General features: G+C 44.2%; 1 protein-coding gene across 10 annotated transcripts in view; it reads right to left on the bottom strand.

Moving 5' to 3' along the window:
- Nucleotides 1–22,503, bottom strand: part of LOC110531697 (neuralized-like protein 4) — a 37,918-nt gene that overhangs the window by 13,158 nt on the left and 2,257 nt on the right. Inside the window, exons 2-16 of one of the 10 annotated variants that reach the window (XM_021615024.2) lie at nt 8,954–9,157; nt 8,434–8,737; nt 8,241–8,306; nt 7,732–8,156; nt 6,386–6,497; nt 5,761–5,849; nt 5,615–5,687; nt 3,861–4,134; nt 3,301–3,500; nt 1,750–1,835; nt 1,362–1,524; nt 949–1,159; nt 747–838; nt 565–643; nt 204–379 (exon numbers count right to left, since the gene is read on the bottom strand). In XM_021615024.2, the coding sequence (XP_021470699.2) occupies nt 204–379; nt 565–643; nt 747–838; nt 949–1,159; nt 1,362–1,524; nt 1,750–1,835; nt 3,301–3,500; nt 3,861–4,134; nt 5,615–5,687; nt 5,761–5,849; nt 6,386–6,497; nt 7,732–8,156; nt 8,241–8,306; nt 8,434–8,737; nt 8,954–9,157 (2,554 nt within the window). Of the gene's footprint in view, nt 1–203; nt 380–564; nt 644–746; nt 839–948; nt 1,160–1,361; nt 1,525–1,749; nt 1,836–3,300; nt 3,501–3,860; nt 4,135–5,614; nt 5,688–5,760; nt 5,850–6,385; nt 6,498–7,731; nt 8,307–8,433; nt 8,738–8,953; nt 9,158–22,503 lie in introns of all 10 variants that reach the window. The other 9 variants (XM_021615025.2, XM_021615026.2, XM_021615017.2 and 6 more) reach the window with 9 other exon arrangements.

Here is a 22,503-nt window from a genome sequence, read left to right as displayed (position 1 = left end):
AAGTTGAAATATTAAACAAAATAGCAGTGAGATTTGAGCTGTTAGGTGGATTTATTCAGAGACACTTCTACCATCTAGCTACAAGGTGCATAGTACACACCCATCAGCTCCATTTCAAAATCAGTTCATGAGCCTTTTGTCCCCGACCCCTTGCCCATGTATGGGGTCGTAATAACAGGTTTATGATCACTGGTTCCATTCACCTTTACCTGGCGGCAGCCCGGTGCAGGCCACCCCCTGGTCCACACCGTTGATGTAGTAGTGAAGGTCGCCGGTGGCCGAGCGCATCATGCCGATCCTACTGCCCGTGGTCAGAGTGTCCAGGTCACAGCCATAGTTGTTACGCATGGTGTTGCCGTCCTGCATGATGGCCGTGCCACTGAGGGTTTAGAGAGGGAGTTCAAATGAAACTTGGTTTATTTCATGCACAAGGCAGAGGAAGATATTCCCTTAGATGCTTCTTAGTGAAATCCACTGTAGCAGATGGATACAACAGTAGGATTCGATAACAGTTGACTGAATCTAATGTTTCAAAATCATTCATTTAGAACACCTAAGCCTTACCTAAGCATCCAGGTATCGTAGTCTATATCCGTCATGGTGTTGGGAAACTCCAGCTCTTCTGGCCTGATAGCAGTCACACCTGGACAGAACACACACACGGACAAACATGTATCACTCCACTGCTGTGTGTGTGGATAGGGCTGTGTGAGAAGGTCGAGAGGGGTAAAATAGAAACGCCTTACCTGCCATTATCTTACCTGCTTCTATTGACCCCGACCACCGGTCCACCATCTTCTGAATGACTATCTCAAAGAGCTCTCCGTCTCGAAGGCACCTGACAACAGACAACACAGTCAGGACACGCACAAGCACATGATGTGTGTGTCGACCTTCTGACCTGTTGGAGATGACGCAGGTGTGTGTGTGTGTGCGCGTCACACTGACCTGTTAGAGATGACGATGGCGTCGTTGAACTCGGATCGACAGTTCTGTCTGAGGGCAGTGCGCCCCCCATTGGTGATTACCGCGTTAGTGCCGTGCAGCTGGTGGAAGCGCAGGTCGTTGGCACTGTTGCCCCCGGCGACCGAGCATGGGCTGCCGGGCGACATGACGGTGGGGCCCTCCGAGCTGTCCTCGGGGAGAGGGGGGAGGTCTGCTAGAGGGGAGAAATGTTTGAGGAAGGTTGTTGAGGCAAAGCTAGTTGGAGGAGGATATTCACATACCATATACAGACACATTCCATGTCTTCAGTATTGTCTTCAGTGGTTCCAAAACCTTTTTGATCTGACACACTAGAAACTTCTGGAATCGCCTTAGGCACCTTTAACAACAACCTTCCTCCATCCCCCCCCACTCACCCACGTCGTCCATGATGGTTGCCTGTGCGGCCTGGCCATAGAGGTCCACCACGGCGTAGACGCTGGGTGGGACGTTCCACGCCGCCGGGCCCTGTGCCACCCCGTTCACAAAGAAGTGGAGGCTCCCGTCCTCCTTCCGCACCACGCCCACTGTGTCCCCCGCCTGGATAAAGAGACAGAGATGACAGTGGTCAGAGAGAAAGAGATGAAGCACACAGCAACAGGTGATAAGTACGATAGCATGTAAGTGCTGATGGTGACTGAGAAGGAGTGGAAGACAAGAGCAGGAACAGGACAGAGCGAGAGGGTGGGAAATGGAGAAAGAGAGAGGGGGGGGGGTAGAGTTGAATATTCTAAGGACGACTGTAAAGTAGGGTCTCCCACTCACTTTGAGTCGGTCCAGGTTGTGTCCGTACTCGTCCAGTATGGTGGTTCCGTTGTGCATCACCCCGTTTCCTGTCATCATCCAAGTCCCTGGGACACAAAACCAGAACATCAGTCAACCTACAACAAAACATCAGTCAACCTGCAGTACCAGTCAAAAGTTTGGACACACCTACTCATTACAATGTTTGTCTTTATTTTTACTATTTTCTACATTGTAGAATAATAGTGAAGAAATCATTACTATGAAATAACACATATGGAATTTTATGTAGTAATAGAAACAAAGTGTTAAAGAAATCCAATTACATTCTGTATTTGAGATTCTTCAAAGTAGCCACACTTTGCCTTGACAGCTTTGCACACTCTTGGCATTCTCTCAACCAGCTTCATGAGGTAGTCACCAGGAATGCATTTCAATTAACAGGTGTGCCTTGTTAAAAGTAACATTTGTGGAATTTATTTCCTTCTTAATGTGTTTGAGCTAATTAGTTGTGGGATACAGAAGATGGTCTTTTACTAAATAAGGCTAAGTCCACATTATGGCAAGAACAGCTCAAAAAAGCAAAGAGAAACGACAGTCCATCATTACTTTAAGACATGAAGGTCAGTCAATAGGGAAATGTCAAGAACTTTGAACATTTCTTCAAATGCAGTCACAAAAACCATCAAGCACTATGATGAAACTCTCATGAGGACTGCCACAGGAACGGAAGACCCAGAGTTGCTGGTGACACTGTCAGTGATTTTTTTAGAATTCAAGGCACACTTAGCCAGCATGGCTCCCACAGCATTCTGCAGTGATACGCCATCCCATCTGGTTTGCGCTTAGTGGGATTATCATTTGTTTTCAACAGGACAATGACCCAACACACCTCCAGGCTGCGTAAGGGCCATTTGACCAAGAAGGAGAGTGATGGAGTGCTGCATCAGATGACCTGGCCTCCATAATCCCCCGACCTCAACCAAATTGAGATGGTTTGGGGATGAGTCGGACCGCAGCATGAAGGAAAAGCAGCCAACAAGAGCTCAGCGTGTGGGAACTCCTTCAAGACTGTTGGAAAAGCATTCCAGGTGAAGCTGGTTGACAGAATGCCAAAAGTGTGCAAAGCTGTCAAGGCAAAGGGTGGCTACTTTGAAGACTAAAATATTTTGATTTGGTTTAACACTTTTTTGGTTACTACATGATTCCATGTGTTATTTCATAGTTTTGATGTCTTCACTATTATTCTACAATTTTGAAAATAGTAAAAATAAACCTTTGAACGACTGTACAAACACCACATCAGTCAACTTGCAACAAAACCAGTACATCAGTCAAACGACAACAAAATCATCAAAATCAGTCAATCCACAGCCTTTTCCAAACATTGTTTGAGTATGGAAAATTAGATTAATCAAGCCCCCATCCTCTCATCCTGGGAGGATTAGAAGGGTGTGAGGTGGAAACTCAACCTAGCCTAAAAGAAGGCTAGTTGGGCCTACTAGTATATATATTTCTTTCAGATCTACAAGTAACCCTGCTAGGGGGGCAGGGGTAAGAGGTTGGTATTACCTGATTGGTTGGTATTACCTGAGCGCAGGTTGGTCATGGTGGAGGGCAGCTGCAGGTAGGCGGGGTTGTGCGTGGTCACGCCGATCTCGATGGAGCCCGCCCACTTGTCCACCATCTTGTCGATGCGCACCTGGAACACCTCGTTGGAGTGCAGCGGGCGGCCGCTCAAGACCACGCCGTGATTGAAGTCGTCCGTAGCACTGCCCGAGGAAAAATACACACAATCAAATGTATCTATAATATACTGTACATTATAAACTGGGTGGTTCAAGCCCTGAATGCTGATTGGCTGAAAGCAGTGGTATATCAGACCGTATGCAATGGGTATGACAAAACGTTTATTATTGCGGCTCTAATTACGTTGGTAACCAATTTTTAATAGCAATAAGGCACCTCTGGGTTTTGTGGTACATAGCCGATATACCACGGCTAAGGGCTGTGTCCTGGTACTCCTTGCGTTGTGCCTAAGAACAGCCCTTAGCCGTGGTATATTGGCCATATACCACACCCCCTCGTATATTTATGCAATAAGGCACTAGGACCATGGATACAATACATACTGAGGGCGAAGAGCCGTCCTGCCCTCGCTGATGATGGCTGCCTTTTGGCCACAGTTGGAGTGAAAGAGGAGGCGGTCGGGAGTGTCGGGGTCCGGCGTGAGGGAGTGGGCAGGCCGGGGGCGCCCAACGTCTGGCGACAGCGCCCGCATGATGGCGTTGTTGCGGCGGAGGCGGTCGCTGTGGTTGTGATTGTGGACGATGGTCACCTTGACAGCCATGCCGTAGAGGTCGACCACGGCGTAGACTACGGCGGGCGTCTGGGCCGCTGCCACGCCTAAGGGGCAGGGTCAGAGGTCAAATTGAGGTTATGGACGACTTGGATGAAATGTGGTGCATAATGATTTACAATTGTACGTGTTTCTCGAACTGACATTGATACACTGTATGGGGCAAAACTCCTCTGCATGACAATGACGTAAACAGTCCATCAAATGACATGTAAAACATAGCAAGCGTTAACGATGTGCCCATTAATAAATCATATACTTGCATTTCTGCTGCCTTTTCAGTATTGCCATATTAAATTGCAGCATCATGGTTTGCCTGTCCTTCACACTGCAAGGTTAATAACAGCTGGTGCACGAAATCTAAAGAAGTCTCTAGATTTTGCCCACCTGAAGTAGAGTATCTTATAAGCTGTATACCACACTATTTGCCAAGAGAGTTTTCATCTGGCTGTTCATGGCTGTTTATTTACCACCACAGACAGATGCTGGCACTAAGACCGCACTCAGTCAGCTGTATAAGGAAATAAGCAAACAGGAAACCACTCACCCAGAGGCGGCGTTCCTAGTGGCCGGGGACTTTAATGCAGGGAAACTTAAATCCATTTACCCAATTTCTATCAACATGGTAAACGCGCAACCAGAGGGGAAAAAAAAAATCTAGATCACCTGTACTCCACACAGAGAAGCATACAAAGCTTCCGGGATTCCTCCAATGGCATTGAGGAGTACACCACATCAGTCACTGGCTTGATCAATAAGTGCATCGAAGACGTTGTCCCCACAGTGACTAAGTACATACCCCAACCAGAAGCCATGGATTACAGGCAACATCCGACAGAGCTAAAGGGTTGAGCTGCCGCTTTCAAGGTCCGGGACTCTAACCTGGAAGATTATAAGAAATCCTGCTATGCCCTCCGACAAACCATCAAACAGGCAAAGCGCCAATACAGGGCTAAGATCAAATTGTACTACAATTTGACGAGCTAAATCACTTCTACGCTCGCGTCGAGGCAAGCAACACTGAGGCATGCATGAGAGCATCAGCTGTTCCGGAAGACTGTGTGATCACGCTCGCCGTAGCCGACGTGAGTAAGACCTTTAAACAGGTCAACATTCACAAGGCCGCGGGGCCAGACGGATTACCAGGACATGGGCTCCGGGCATGTGCTGACAAACTGGCAGGTGTCTTCACTGACATTTTCAACATGTCCCTGATTGAGTCTGTAATACCAACATGTTTCAAGCAGACCACCATAGTGCCTGTGCCCAAGAACACTAAGGTGACCTGCCTAAATGACTACAGACCCATAGCACTCACATCCATAGCCATGAAGTGCTTTGAAAGGCTGGTCATAACTCACATTAACCCTAGACCCACTCCAATTTGCATACCGCCCAAACACAGCCACAGATGATGCCATCTCTATTGCACTCCACACTGCCCTCACTATGTGAGAATGCTATTCATTGACTACAGCTCAGCGTTCAACAACATAGTGCCGGATGCTCCTGGCGTGTCACTCTCACCTTGGTCGATGCCATTGATGTAGAAGTGAAGAGCTCCGCTGGCCTTGTGCATCAAGCCTATGTGATCCCCCTCCTGGAATGGAAGTCAGAGTGTCATGGTTAAGATGTTAGAGATGAGAGTGTGTGTGTGTGTGTGTGTCACTGACCTGCAGTTCATCCAGGCTGAATTCACAGTACTCCCGACGTGTTCCCTTGCCATTCGTCAGGATCCCACAGCCACTCATCATGATTGTACCTGGAAGAGCAAGAGAGAGAAAAAAAAACACAGCAAGATGTAGCCTTGTGCGTTGTAAAGAACAAGATTGAACAGTCCCTCCAGGATTCCGCTGGGATTTATTTGTGATATTTGCAGGCAAAACTACATCTTTTTTTCAGCAGCAATTCTGACATTTTTCATGGCAATATGCAATGACTGTCAATTTCCTTGCGAAAATGCGCTGACAAAGGAATTGGTTCGGGGAAGTGTTGCTTGATTGAACCATATTATGTGGCAACTGTGTGGTGATTGGTTGAAAATGCTATCCTTTTTGTACTGTGTTGACCGGGTCAGTTTTATGCGATAATATTGCAATGATTTGACTGTTTTATAGCAAGCCCTCGCATAACATGCGGGAAATTTTTGATTTTGCCCCCCAAAAATAATTGTGATGCAGAATCCTGGAGGGATTGATCGAACATGCGTGCAGTTTGTTGTGGAATGAATAGATCTAGTTGTATATTGGGTTAGAGCAACACTACGCTAGTGTGCGTATGCATGCATGCGTAACGTACCTGAGCGCAGATTTGTCATTGTGGCTGGGTAGTCCAAGTTGTTGGGGTTGTGTGTTGTCACGCCGATCTCGATCGACCCCGACCACTTGTCCACCAGCTTATCTATGCGGATCTGTGGCACAACAGAAACCAGGGGCGCATTCAGAAACTAGAGGCGCAAAAGGTTTCGCAACAGAAACAAACGTTTCTTATTGGAGAAGTTCAGACAGTCCTTTCCCTGCTTTGGTCTATTTGGTTTCTAGTGAATTCTCTCTCTTTTAGAATATAGAAACACTTACTATTTTTCCATTATTAATCTCAAGCTGCAGTCCATCGGAAATGTTATTATCTATTCATTCACACCCTGTGGCTGTAACATATGAATATTCGGTAACACTTCACTTGACACTCAGCGTCAACACGATATGACAGTCATAACCATGTCATAACAGCTGACAACCTGTCATATGGTCATAACACTCATGACCTATATATTTAATCATGTTTTACGGCTGGTTATGACACCTACACCACATAAGTGTCAAAATCCACATTTATTCAAATGTATTTTTTCCCTGACAGTTTTATTGCTTCTTTAAAATCAGGACAACAGGTTTAAGCTGTGCTAAAATAATTGCAAGAGTTTAATGATCAATTAGCCTTTTAAAATTGCAAACTTGGATTAGCTAACACAACTTGCCATTGGAACACAGGAGTGATGGTTGCTGGTAATGGGCCTCTGTACGTCTATGTAGATATTCCATTAAAAATCAGACGTTTCCAGCTACAATAGTCATTTACAACATCGACAATGTCTACACTACTTCTGATCAATTTCATGTTATTTTAATGGGCAATTTCTTTTTACTTTACTTTCAAAAACAAGGACATTTCTAAGTGACGCCAAACTTTTGAACGGTGGTGTATGTCAAAAACAGGTCTAAATATGTGTCATGAGTGTTATGACCATTTTATGACCGGTTATGTCAAGGTGTTATGACATATTATGACTGACAAGTAAAGTTAACGAATATTCATTGGCTAATCTGAAAGATTCAACTCTACCATATGGAGATTAGAGGATTAGGTTCAAACTCTGACATGTCAACTTCAGTGGTGATATTTACTTGACCCCTCTGTCATTAGAGGTCATGAAAATGAAAGTAAACAGTTATGACAGCTGTTATATTATTACTTTGACAGCTGTTATGTCATTACTATGACAGTGGTGTGTAGGCTATTTCTTATGAGCATTCAAATTAAGAATGACCAAATAAATGTTATTAAACACCTTGATCTAAGCCCCTCGTTTCAACCCCTTCCAAGAATTCACATATCTCAGTATCGGAGCCAGTGATTGGCCGCACCTCAAACATCTCGTTGTGTCGAAGCGGCCGGTTGGTCATGACCACGCCGTTGTTGAACTCGTCCAGAGGCCGCCGCCTCTCCGCCGTCTTGTTGTTGTTGCTCAGCTTGATCAGTGTGCCGCACTTCTCGTGGAACAGCAGCGCATCATTGGTCAGCATCCCGCCCGTCACTGCCCCGAGTCTCGCCCCTCCGCCACCTGCAGGGCTGTTGATGCTTCCAGTATTGCCGGTCCCGCCCCCGCTGTCACTACTGTTACCGTTAACGGATCCCCCACCGCTGCTGCTCCCCCTGTCCCCTCTACTTCCTGTTCCTGAGTCTCTCCCTATTCCACCTCCTCCCAGATCTCCCCCTCCATTGTCCTCAGAGCGGTAAAGGGATACAATGGCATTGTTTAACACGTCAAAGAGCTGGTGCTCCGTCAGAACTATAGGGGAGGGAGAGAAAGATGGAGACTTACATTTGGTCAATGGTGCAACTGAGATTGGGGTAGAGGTTTTGATTTTCTTACCTGTCTCAGGCTCAAGGTTGTTGGGAAACTTGTCAGGTCGGTTATGAGTAGGAGGGAGCTCAGGCACTGAGACAAAACAGGAATGAGAAGACAAAACAAAAAAGAGAGAAGAGTCCTTTCCCTCATTACTACACCCTTTTACACAACAAACCCTCCATTTCAATAGATAAACAAAAACATCAACAAGTCCTACCTTCCTCTAATGTCCCGTTTGTCACCGCCGCCAGGTTCACCGCTGACGTCAGACCCCCGAACTCCCCCTCCCTGACCCCGCACACCACCACCTCTTCCTCCTCGTCTTCCTGCTCACGCTCCTCCACCGTCTCCCTCTCAGTGTCTCTCTCCGCCAAGGACGGCGGCTCGCAGCTCACCACAGTCACTTGCGTACACTTGCCATAGAGGTCCACCACCGCCCAGAGGCCCGTCGGGAGACCACTGGCAGCCGCGCCACAGTCCTGCCCGTTCACCCACAGGTGGAGCTCGCCATGGGTGCTCCGCTGTACAGTAGAACAGAAATAAGAAAAGTGATCATTTGTAATTTTTTTGCTTAGCCCATCTAAACACAGAATTGACACGAACAGGGTCAGCCATGAAGCAGCGCCCCTGGATAGAGAGTATTGTAGAGATTGTTACCAATTTAGTGCCTGGCCCAGGGCTTGAACCGACGACCTTCCGGCCACTAGTCTGCCTTGTTAACCCACTAGGCTACCTACCTGTATGCCCACACGGTCGCCCTCAGACAGCTGGTCCAGGTCTCGGCCGTACTCCTCAAGGACGGAGCGACCGTCACGTAGCACCGAGCAGCCAGACACGATCCAGGAGCCTCCCTTCAGACCCGTAGCGCTGCTGGGGAAGTCGAGACCAGCCGGGTCCAGAGAAGTCACCCCGATCTCTATGGAGCCGCTCCAAGAGTTCACCTGTAGCAGGAAGAGAAGGGTGAGTTTATCTACATTTATTCATTCATCTATTAATTTGTCCATTTTTACATTGTCAGTTATGTTCAAAACATTGTATATCTTCGTAAGCCTACACGTCATTCCAAATGAGTTAATTTACTTTTTCCTCTGTTAGACAGGTTGGTTGTTTCGCAACAAAAGCATTGGGTGTGCAACTATGGGGCAAAACAGACACGGTTGGCTTAGACTGACAACATGTAAACTATATTTAGTCTCCAAATGTTTATTGAAAACAAATACATTCCACAATGAGCACTTGTCTCAAATACATTTTTACAGTTCTTGGATAGCAAGCAAATGTTTTGCCATATTAGCATAGACATCAGTCAAAACAAGACATGGTATCAATAACAAGACAACAAGCTGAAACAAGCCACCTACAATTCCCCACATGGCAGCTTCTTGTCATGTCATTGTAGCTTTTTCAAGCAGAAATTTGCCTCCTTCAACTCAAAAAAGTTCTGGGACACTAAAGTCCATGGAGAATAAGAACACCTCCTTCCAGCTGCCCACAGCTCTGAGGCTAGGAAACACTGTCACCACCGATAAATCCACTATAATTGAGAATTTCAATAACCATTTTTCTACAGCTAGCCATGCTTTCCACCTGGCTACCCCTACCCTGGTCAACAGTACTGCACCCCCCACAGCAACTCGCACAAGCCTTCCCCATTTCTCCTTCTCCCAAATCCAGTCAGCTGATGTACTGAAAGAGCTGCAAAATCTGGACCCCTACAAATAAGCCGGGCTGGACAATCTGGACCCTTTCTTTCTAAAAATGATCTGCCATAATTGTTGCAAGCCCTATTACTAGTCTGTTCAACCTCTCGTGTCGTCTGAGATTCCCAAAGATTGGAAAGCAGCTGTGGTCATCCCCCTCTTCAAAGGGGGGGGGGGGTGGGGGACACTCTTGACCCAAACTGCTACAGACCTATATTTATCCTACCCTGCCTTTCTAAGGTCTTCGAAAGCCAAGTCAACAAACAGAATGCCGACCATTTCGATTCCTACCGCACCTTTTCCGCTATGCAATCTGGTTTCAGAGCTGGTCATGGGTGCACCTCAGCCACGCTCAAGGTCCTAAACGATATCTTAACCGCCATCGATAGGAATCAATACTGTGCAGCCGTATTCATTGACCTGGCCAAGGCTTTCGACTCTGTCAAATCACCACATCCTCATCGGCAGACTCGATAGCCTTGGTTTCTCAAATGACTGCCTCGCCTTGTTCACCAACTACTTCTCTGATAGAGTTCAGTGTGTCAAATCGGAGGGCCTGTTGTCCGGGCCTCTGGCAGTCTATGGGGGTGCCACAGGGTTCAATTCTTGGACCGACTCTCTTCTGTGTACATCAATGATGTCGCTCTTGCTGCTGGTGAGTCTCTGATCCACCTCTACGCAGACCACACCATTCTGTATACTTCTGGCCCTTCTTTGGACACTGTTAACAGCCCTCCAGGCGAGCTTCAATAACATACAACTCTCCTTCCATGGCCTCCAATTGCTCTTAAATACAAGTAAAACTAAACGCATGCTCTTCAACCGATCGCCGCCTGCACCTGCCCGCCCGTCCAACATCACTACTCTGGACAGTTCTGACTTAGAATATGTGGACAACTACCTAGGTGTCTGGTTAGACTAAACTCTCCTTCCAGACTCAAATCAAACATCTCCAATCCAAGTTAAATCTAGAATTGGCTTCCTATTTCGAAACACAGCATCCTTCACTCATGCTGCCAAACATACCCTTGTAAAACTGACCATCCTACCGATCCTCGACTCATTTACAAAATAGCCTCCAATACCCTACTCAATAAATTGGATGCAGTCTATCACAGTGCCATCCGTTTTGTCACCAAAGCCCCATATACTACCCACCACTGCGACCTGTACGCTCTCGTTGGCTGGCCCTCGCTTCATACTCGTCGCCAAACCCACTGGCTCCAGGTCATCTACAAGACCCTGCTAGGTAAAGTCCCCCCATAGCTTGTCGGTCACCGTAGCAGCACCCACCTGTAGCACGCGCTCCAGCAGGTATATCTCTCTGGTCACCCCAAAACCAATTCTTCCTTCGGCCGCCTCTCCTTCCAGTTCTCTGCTGCCAATGACTAGAACGAACTACAAAAATCTCTGAAACTGGAAACACTTAACTCCCTCACTAGCTTTAAGCACCAGCTGTCAGAGCAGCTAACAGATTACTGCACCTGTACATAGCCCATCTATAATTTATCCCAAACAGCTACCTCTTCCCTTACTGTATTTATTTAGCTCCCCATTATTTCTCTCTACTTCGCACACTTCCACTGCAAATTTACCATTCCAGTGTTTTACTTGCTATATTGTATTTACTTCGCCACCTTTTTTGCCTTTACTCCCCTTATCTCACCTCATTTGCTCACATTGTATATAGACTTATTTTTCTACTGTATGTTTGTTTTACTCCATGTGTAACTTTGTGTTGTTGTATGTGTCGAACTGCTTTGCTTTATCTTGGCCAGCTCGCAATTGTAAATTAACTTGCCTATAGGCCAAAGCCAACACCGGCTGAAACGCTCTCACCATCTGTCTGTCTTGTTTCTCTCTCACCAGCTCTCTCCTGTCTGTCCCCCAGTTGAGTAGGGTTAGGTACTAGGGCTAGGCTTAGGTGCTAGGGATAGGCTATGTAAGAGAGTTACAACAGCCCAGGAATTTGAGTTACAGATCTGGACTAGGCCTAAGACTGGCAATGCCTTACCGTGTGGAAAGCGCTGAATTAGGAATTTGAATACTAGAATGGACATGAACCTTCTTTTGATGGTATACTCAGAGTCCATATTCACATAGTAAGGAATTCCCATTGACCACGCACACAAAGTTGGGAAAACATGATTTCCTATTGACCCCCAATGTAAAGGAGCCAACTTCATTGTTGATTATTTGTTATACAGAAATAACAAAATATGCCCGAAAAGCTGCTGTGTTAATTTTTTTTATTGTATTTCACCTTTATTTAACCAGGTAAGCTAGTTGAGAACAAGTTCTTATTTACAACTGCGACCTGGCCAAGATAAAGCAAAGCAGTGTGACAAACAGAGTTACACATGGAAAAAACAAGCGTCCATCAATAACAAAATAGAAAAAAAGAAAGTCTATATACAGTGTGTGCAAATGGCGTGAGGTGGTAAGGCAATAAATAGGCCATTGTAGCGAAGTAATTACAATTTAGCAGATTAACACTGGAGTGATAGATGAGCAGATGGTGATGTGCAAGTAGAAATACTGGTGTGCAAAAGAGCAGAAAAGTAAATAAAAACAATATGGGGATGGGGTAGGTAGATTGGGTGTGCTATTTACAGATGGCCTATGTACAGCTGCAGTGATCGGTTAGCTGATGTTTAAAGTTAGTGAGGGAAATACAAGTCACCAGCTTCAGCGATTTTTGCAATTTGTTCCAGTCATTGGCAGCAGAGAGCTGGAAGGAAAGGCGGCCAAAGGAGGTGTTGGCTTTGGGGATGACCAGTGAGATATACCTGCTGGAGCACGTGCTACGGGTGGGTGTTGTTTTCTTGACCTGTGAGCTGAGATAAGGCGGAGCTTCACCTAGCATAGACTTAGATGAAAATGTACATGTAACCAGGTCAAAAATACCAAACTACGGATTGCAATGCTCCCACGTAGGGAAATAGAGCCTGCGACAAGAGCCCTGTGGCTTCAGGCGTAGGAAACGTGGGGACCCGGTGTCCAAGTAGGCTACAAAACCATCTTTATCTTTACCCCTCTCTAACACAGCTACAATGTAGCTATATTTGTGGAAAACATTTCAACCCAGGTAAGACATTAAACTTGTTTAGTATATATAGTCTGTTGTTTGTAAGTCCACTCACTACTTGTAGCTGTTTATAGTCCGTTTGTTTGCATTGTTGGTCTTGGCTAGTTAGTTACTCGCGTGGATGCTAGCACGGTCATGAAAAGGGGCATGCGGGAAGCCCTACATATTACGTTTTTCTAAGTAGAAAGAACGCTTGGGAGCAGGCAATGTTGAAGGTCAACTTTAGACACGTTGTACTTAAAAGAAACATTGACAAGAATATTGCATTTGAAAAAGGTACTAGTTTTTGCTGTGAGTCAATGGGGTAACCTAGGTAATCACAGGTTATTTTCCCCACAGTTGGGAAGGGCAGAAACATTCTAATACTGACTGGGTCTATAAAGGTCAACCATTGTTTGCCAGTGCTGTAATAATGTAAAATAATCAATTTGAAGAATTTACACTACATGACCAAAAGTATGTGGACATCTGCTCTTTGAACATTAATTCCTAAATCATGGGCTTTAATAGAGAGTTGGTCCGCCCATTTACAACTACACTACCGGTCAAAAGTTTTAGAACACCTACTCATTCAAGGGTTAAATTCTTTTTTACTATTTTCTACATTGTCGAATAATATTGAAGACATCAAAACTATGAAATAACATACAGGAATCATGTAGAAACTAAGAACGTGTTAACCAAATCAAAATATATTTTATATTTGACATTCTTCAAAATAGCCTTTGCCTTGATGACAGCTTTGCACACTCTTGGCAATCTCTCAACCAGCTTCATGAGGTAGTCACCTGGAATGCATTTCAATTAACAGGTGTGCCTTGATGCAAAGCTGTCATCAAGGCCAAGAGTGGCTACTTTGAAGAATCTATATATTTAGATTTGTTTAACACTTTTTGGTTACTACATGATTCCATGCGTGTTATTTCATAGTTTTGATGTCTTCACTATTATTCTACAATGTAGAAAATAGTACAAATAAAGAGAAATCCTGGAATGAGTAGGTGTTCTAAAACTTTTGACTGGTAGTGTATGACAGCCTCCACTCTTCCGGGAAGGCTTTCCATTAGATGTTGGAACATTGCTTCCATTCAGCCACAAGAGCATTAGTGAGGTTGGGCACTAAAGTTGGGCAATAAGGCCTGGCTCGCAGTCGGAGTTCCAATTCATCCCAAAGGTGTTCGATGGGGTTGAAGTCAGGGCTCTGTGCAGGCCAGTCCAGTTCATCCACAGAAATGTCGACAAACCATTTCTGTATGGACCTCGCTTTGTGCACAGGGGCATTGTCATGCTGAAACAGGAAAGTGCTTTCCCCAAACTGTTGCCACAAAATCGTCAGTACAGAATTGTATAGAATGTCATTGTACACTGTAGCGTTGACTTCCCTTCAATGGAACTAAGGGACCTAGCCCAAACCATGAAAAACAGCCCGATACCATTATTCCTCCTCCACCAAACCTTACAGCTGACAATATGCTTTCAGGCAGGTAGCGCTTCTCCTGGCATCCACCAAACCCAGAGTGATCTGTCAGACTGCCAGATGGTGAAGCGTGATTAATCACTCCAGGGAACGCGTTTCAACTACTCGGGAGTCAAACAGCGGCGAGCATTACACCACTCCAGCCGACGATTGGCATTGTGCATGGGAATCTTAGGCATGTGTGCGGCTGCTCGGCCATGGAAACTAATTTCACGAAGCTTCAGATGAACAGTTATTGTGCTGACGTTGCTTCCAGAGGAAGTGTGGAACTTGGTAGTGAGTGTTGCAACCGAGGACAGATGATTGCTACACGTTTCAGCACTCAGAGGTCTTGTTCTGTGAACTTGTGTGGCCTACCACTGCGTCTGAGCCGTTGTTGCTCCTAGAAGTATTCACTTCACAATAACAGCACTTACAGTTGACCAGGGCAGTTATAGCAGGGAAGAAATTTGATGAATGTACTTGTTGGAAAGATGGCATCCTATGTCGGTGCCACGTTTAAAGAGTCACTATTCTCTTTAGTAAGGCTATTCTACTGCCAATGTTTGTCTATGGACATTGCATGGCTGTGTGCTCTATTTTATACACACTGTCAGCAACGAGTGTGGCTGAGATAGCCGAATCCACTAATCTGAAGGAGTGTCCACATACTTTGTATACATAGTGTATCTGCACTGTATGTTTGTTAGCTAGCCAGACAGTTTTAGAGGACTTAAAATAAAATCTTTAACCTTTATTTAACTTGGCAAGTCAGTTAAGAACAAATTCTTATTTACAATGATGGCCTACCCCGGACGACACTGGGCCAATTCTGTGTCGCCCTATGGGACTCCCAATCACGGCCGGATGTGATGCAGCCTGGATTCAAACCTGGTACTGCAGTGACGCCTCTTCCACTGAGAAGCAGCGTCTTAGACCCCTGCGCCACTCAGGAACACGAATGATTCCATAAATGTGTCTAAACTGCCAATGTGCCATTCAAACAATGCAGTCAATACCCAGCCATACACTGGCTGAAATCAGTTGATGATATTGCATTAACAACTCGTCTAAGTACTTTTATTGTCTCATAATAGCACTCAAAGCTTTCCAATAAAACTAAGACTGTCTGTTTACATATATTTTAGATGATATTTCTACAGACAATTGGTATAAAACCCATATAAACTATTTATATGACAATATTTTTATGTTGAAAATTCAATTACACAATCTCTCATACATCACATGCCTTTAATGTCCTGCATAGGTAAAATCAGGATTATGCCTCTACTGCCATTCATTCCAATTAGACTGGTTTAGATTTGTCCCTAAACAAAATGGCTGCCATTTTCACCCCTTTCTGGAAGTTTGAGGGTTTATGACATAGTCCAAGGTTCCCCAACTGGTGGCCCGCACAGTGATTTTATTTGGCTCCCAAAGTTCTCTGTTGGACATAAAAGACTAAAAACACCAGCACTGTTCCAAAGTATTCCCACGCATAATAGCGAGATATATTTAATCGCGTACAAATGTAAGCAAGGTTGGAAATGATTATGTTTTAGTCAAATACTATATGTGTTTAGGCTTCTTGCAGTCAATTTGAAGTACACATTTGTAAATATATTCCTGCCCCCTGACCACCCACTCAAGAATAAAATCTAACTGAGGCTGAATATAGTTGATGATCCCCTCTAGTAATTTAATAGGATCGATATGGTGGAAAGACAAAGTTATCTTCCATCATCCACTTACATGGACCAACCAAGTCCATCTCTAAACACAACACAGTATGTAAGATGTGTAAATTCAAAATGTTGCAATCTTGGCCCTCTCTCAGTCTCTCTCATACACATACAATCAAACACAAACACTCATATCCATCTCGCTCTCTTTCTAATCATATGCACGCATGGTATACATCGTCCAAGGAACTGCATTTCATTGGACGATGTGATGTAGACCATACATATCCCGTACAAACGACGAACAAAACTTGAAAACACACATCTGCAAACGAACGCGTACACAAACACAGAAACAGATCTGTGAACAATCCACTGCAGCTCCTCATCTTTGACAGACACACTACAAAGACAGCAATCGGTGGAGAGTTAGGCAGGCACATACTAGTGTTTACCAAACTGTCCCGCATTTACTCTACCGTCAACATTACCAACACCATAATATTCCACCCAGAGCAAACTGATGGGTCGTTCCACCTCAAAACACAACAAAGAGGGTTGACATTCACCATCTCAGATTGTAACCAACAATTTCAGAACAAACAGATATTAGCATTCCTGCTAAATGATTGTTGAATATAAATTTGAGCTGAGAAAATAAACTCATTGATTAAACTAATTGATTGCACCCAAATTGGACATTTTAAATGTCTAGAATTCATATAACATTCAATATAGTATCTAACATCCGATTTTAACAAACTTTTTTCTAACATGAGGAACACAAAAGAAAGTCAAAAGCCACCCACGGACCCCCCACACCACCGAGTATATAGCATCAGTTCCGTTTGAACAGTACGGAGCTGCAGCTCGGAGTATTGTTTCTTCATCCTATTTAATGAATTCTCAGTGAATTTGAAAAATGTTTTCCTGTTCAGTGAAACTAGTTGGGTTTATGTCCCATCCTACATCCTGATATTACCAAGTTCTAACCACTAGATGGTGCGGTTCCTACGATTAGGTGATCATTTTTTTAAAGGACCCCCCAAAATGGTTAATTAAAGGGATAGTTCACCCAACTTAATTTGTGGTTTTCTTACCCTGTAAGCTGTCCATGGACCAGGTATGACAGCAACCCATGCTTTGATTGTTTACCTAACCACTGTTTCAAATGCTAACTTTTTAGCATTTGTGTCAGATATCCAGTGCAAGTTAATGGTCCTACATTGGCATTTTCACATCTAAATCATCCTAAAGAATTTAAAAGTTGATTGAGTTGCACAATGATGTTACTTATAAAAAAGGTACCAGTCAAAAGTTTGGACACCTACTCATTCAATGGTTTTTCATTATTTTCTACATTTTAGAATAATAGTGAAGACTAACAAGACTAACCCATGAAATAACATGTGGAAGCACGTTGTAACCCCCCCTCAAAAGTGTTAAACAAATCCAAATATGAGATTCTTCAAAGTAGCCACCCTTTGCCTTGACAGCTTTGCACACTCCTGGCATTATCTCAACCAGCTTCATGAGGTAGTCAACTGGAACGCATTTCAATTAACAGGTGTTCCTTGTTCAAGGTTTGTGGAATTTATTTCCTTCTTAATGTGTTTGAGCCAATCAGTTGTGTTGTGACAAGGTAGGGGTGGTATACAGAAGATAACCCTATTTGGTAAAAGTACATATGGCAAGAACAGCTCAAATAAGCAAAGAGAAATGACAGTCCATCATTACTTTAAGACATGAAGGTCAGTCAATACGGAACATTTCAAGAACTTTGAATGTTTCTTCAAGTGCAGTAGCAAAAACCATCAAGCGCTATGATGAAACTGTCTCTCATGAGGACCACCACAGGAAAGGAAGACCCAGAGTCACCTCTGCTGCAAAGGATAAATTCATTAGAGTTACCAGCCCAAATAAATGCTTCAGAGTTCAAGTAACAGACATCTCAACCTCAACTGTTCAGAGGCGACTACGTGAATCAGGCCTTCATGGTCAAATTACTGCAAAGAAACCACTACTAAACACCAATAAGAAGAAAAGACTGCTTGGACCAAGAAACACAAGCAATGGACATTAGACCGATGGAAATCTGTCCTTTGGTCTAAAGTTTGAGATTTTTGGTTGCAACCACCGTGTCTTTGAGACGCAGAGTAGGTGAACGGATGATCTCCGCATATGTGGTTCCCACCGTGAAGCATGGAGGAGGTGGTGTGATTCTATTCTACTGTGTCTTAGTCTATGCTGCTCTGACATTGCTCGTCCATATATATTTATACATTCTTAATTCCATTATTTAAATGTGTGTATTGTTGTGAAATTGTTAGAAATTACAACACTGGTTTGCGCTTAGTGGGACTATAATTTGTTTTTCAACAGGACAACACACCTCCAGGCTATTTGACTAAGGAGGAGAGTGATGGAGTGCTGCATCAGATGACCTGGCCTCCACAATCACCCAACCTCAACCCAATTGAGATGGTTTGGGATGAGTCTGACCGCAGTGAAGGAAAAGCAGCCAACAAGTGCTCAGCATATATGGGAACTCCTTCAAGACTGTTGGAACGGCATTCGAGGTGAAGCTGGTTGAGAGAATGCCAAGAGTGTGCAAAGCAGTCATCAAGGCAAAGAGTGGCTACTTTGAAGAATCTCAAATATATTTAGATTTGTTTAACACTTTTTTTGGCTCCTACATGATTCCCTGTGTGTTATTTCATAGTTGATGTCTTCACTATTATTCTACAATGTAGAAAATAGTAAAAATAAAGAAAAACCCTTGAATGAGTAGGTGTGTCCAAACTTTTGACTGGTACTGTAGATGATTTGGATATGAAGCGTGAAAATGCATTGCATATATGAATCTACCAGCTTGGTTTTCGTGCATTTGGACAAAACACAAGAGCAAACTCAATCAATGTGAATTCTCTACAAGCATTACTGTAGCAACAATGCCATGTTTGTTGCACTAATACAGATATTGATATCCCTCATGCAATTACAGATATGGATACATTATAGCTTCGATACATGTGATGATACTACCCATGAAACTATAGTCAGTGAAGACATATCGGGTAAGGCCTAATCGGTTAATGCTATCTGTCTAGTTAGCTATGCTTTTCATGTGCGAGTTCGGTATCAATGTAGCTAGCTAGTGATCTGTTCCATTACACATAACAGTCATTGGATTAAATGGAATAAATGTTGTGGATCTTAATGTTTTTCCTCATAATCCTGGACTAACGGACCACCATTTTATTGCAATTGCAACAAATAATCTGCTCAGACCCCAACCAAGGAGCATCAAAAGTTGTGCTATAAATTAACAGACAACACAAAGATTCCTTGATGCCCTTCCAGACCCCCTCTGCCTACCCAAGGACATCAGAGGACAAAAATCAGTTAACCACCTAACTGAGGAACTCAATTTAACCTTGCGCAATACCCTAGATGCAGTTGCACCCCTAAAAACATTTCTCATAAGAAACTAGCTCCCTGGTATACAGAAAATACCCGAGCTCTGAAGCAAGCTTCCAGGAAATTGGAACGGAAATGGCGCCACACCAAACTTGAAGTCTTCCGACTAGCTTGGAAAGACAGTACTGTGCAATATCAAAGAGCCCTCACTGCTGCTCGATCATCCTATTTCTCCAACTCAATTGAGGGAAATAAGAACAATCCTAAATTTATTTTTGATACTGTCGCAAAGCTAACTAAAAAGCAGCATTCCCCAAGAGAGGATGGCTTTCACTTCAGCAGTGATAAATTCATGAACTTCTTTGAGGAAAAGATCATGATTGTTAGAAAGCAAAATCACGGACTCCTCTTTAAATCTGCGTATTCCTTCAAAGCTCAGTTGTCCTGAGTCTGCACATCTCTGCCAGGACCTAGGATCAAGAGAGACACTCAAGTGTTTTAGTACTATATCTCTTGACACAATGATGAAAATAATCATGGCCTCTAAACCTTCAAGCTGCATACTGGACCCCATTCCAACTAAACTACTGAAAGAGCTACTTCCGGCTCTCTATCCACCGGATGTGTACCAAACTCACTAAAAGTGGCAGTAATAAAGCCTCTCTTGAAAAAGCCAAACCTTGACCCAGAAAATAAAATAAAAAAACTATCGGCCTATATCGAATCTTCCATTCCTCTCAAAATCTTTTGAAAAGGCGGTTGCACAGCAACTCACTGCCTTCCTGAAGACAAACAAGGTACACAAATTGCTTCAGTCTGGTTTTAGACCCCATCATAGCACTGAGACTGCACTTGTGAAGGTGGTAAATGACCTTTTAATGGCGTCAGACCGAGGCTCTGCATCTGTCCTCGTGCTCCTAGACCTTAGTGCTGCTTTTGATACTAATCGATCACCACATTCTTTTGGAGAGATTGGAAACCCAAATTGGTCTACACGGACAAGTTCTGGCCTGGTTTAGATCTTATCTGTCGGAAAGATATCAGTTTGTCTCTTTGAATGGTTTGTCCTCTGACAAATCAACTGTAAATTTCGGTGTTCCTCAAGGTTCCGTTTTAGGACCACTATTGTTTTCACTATTTAATTTTACCTCTTGGGGATGTCATTCGAAAACATAATGTTAACTTTCACTGCTATGCACTGCTATCTTTCACTGCTATGTACATTTCAATGAAACATGGTGAAACCCCAAAAATGCCCTCGCTAGAGATCTGTGTTTCAGAAATAAGGAAGTGGATGGCTGCAAACTTTCTACTTTTAAACTCAGCCAAAACAGAGATGCTTGTTCTAGGTCCCAAGAAAAAAAGAGATCTTCTGTTGAATTTGACAATTAATCTTGATGGTTGTACAGTCGTCTCAAATAAAACTGTGAAGGACCTCTGCGTTACTCTGGACCCTGATCTCTCTTTTGACGAACATATCAAGACTGTTTCAAGGACAGCTTTTTTTCCATCTACGTAACATTGCAAAATTCAGAAACTTTGTCCAAAAATGATGCAGAAAAATGAATCCATGCTTTTGTTACTTCTAGGTTAGACTACTGCAATACTCTACTTTCAGGCTACCCGGATAAAGCACTAAATAAAACTTCAGTTAGAGCTAAATACGGCTGCTAGAATCCTGACTAGAACCAAGAAATTTGATCATATTACTCCAGTGCTAGCCTCCCTACATTTGCTTCCTGTCAAGGCAAGGGTTGATTTCAAGCTTTTACTGCTAACCTACAAAGAATTACATGGGCTTGGTCCTACCAATCTCTCTGATTTGGTCCTGCCGTACATACCTACACTTACGCTACGGTCACAAGATGCAGGCCTCCTAACTATCCCTAGAATTTCTAAGCAAACAGCTGGAGGCAGGGCTTTCTCCTATAGAGCTCAATTTTTATGGAATGGTCTGCCTACCCATGTCAGAGACGCAAACTCGGTCTCAACCTTTAAGTCTTTATTGAAGACTCATCTCTTCAGTGGGTCATATGATTGAGTGTAGTCTGGCCCAGGAGTGTGAAGGTGAGCGGAAAGGCTCTGGAGCAACGAACCGCCCTTGCTGTCTCTGCCTGTCCGGTTCCCCTCTTTCCACTGGGATTCTCTGCCTCTAACCCCATTACAGGGGCTGAGTCACTGGCTTACTGGTGCTCTTTCATGCCGTCCCTAGGAGGGGTGCGTGACTTGGTGGGTTGAGTCACTGATGTGATCTCCCTGTCTGAGTTGGCGCGCCCCCTTGGGTTGTGCCGTGGTGGAGATCTTTGTGGGCTATACTCGTTGGTTGGTCCTAAGTTGGTGGTTGAAGATATCCCTCTAGTGGTGTGGGGGCTGTGCTTTGGCAAAGTGGGTGGGGTTATATCCTTCCTGTTTGGTCCTGTCCGGGGGTATCATCGGATGGGGACAAGTGTCTCCCAACCCCTCCTGTCTCAGCCTCCAGTATTTATGCTGCAGTAGTTTATGTGTTGGGGGGGGCTAGGGTCAGTTTGTTATATCTGGAGTACTTCTCCTGTCTTATCCTGTGTCCTGTGTGAATTTAAGTATGCCCTCTCTAATTCTCTCTCTCGGAGAACCTGAGTCCTAGGACCATGCCTCAGGACTACCTGGCATGATGACTCCTTGCTGTCCCCAGTCCACCTGGCCGTGCTGCTGCTCCAGTTTCAACTGCTCTGCCTGCGGCTATGGAATCCTGACCTGTTCACCGGACGTGCTACCTGTCCCAGACATGCCGTTTTCAACTCTCTAGAGACAGCAGGCGCGGTAGAGATATGGCTATGAAAAGCCAACTTTACTCGTGAGGGGCTGACTTGCTGCACCCTCGACAACTACTGTGATTATTATTATTTGACCATGCTGGTCATTTATGAACATTTGAACATCTAGGCCATGTTCTGTTATA

The sequence above is a fragment of the Oncorhynchus mykiss genome, chromosome 9 (genome assembly GCF_013265735.2).
Source record: "Oncorhynchus mykiss isolate Arlee chromosome 9, USDA_OmykA_1.1, whole genome shotgun sequence".
NCBI lineage: Eukaryota > Metazoa > Chordata > Actinopteri > Salmoniformes > Salmonidae > Oncorhynchus > Oncorhynchus mykiss.
This window is presented reverse-complemented; position numbering and strand designations above follow the sequence as displayed.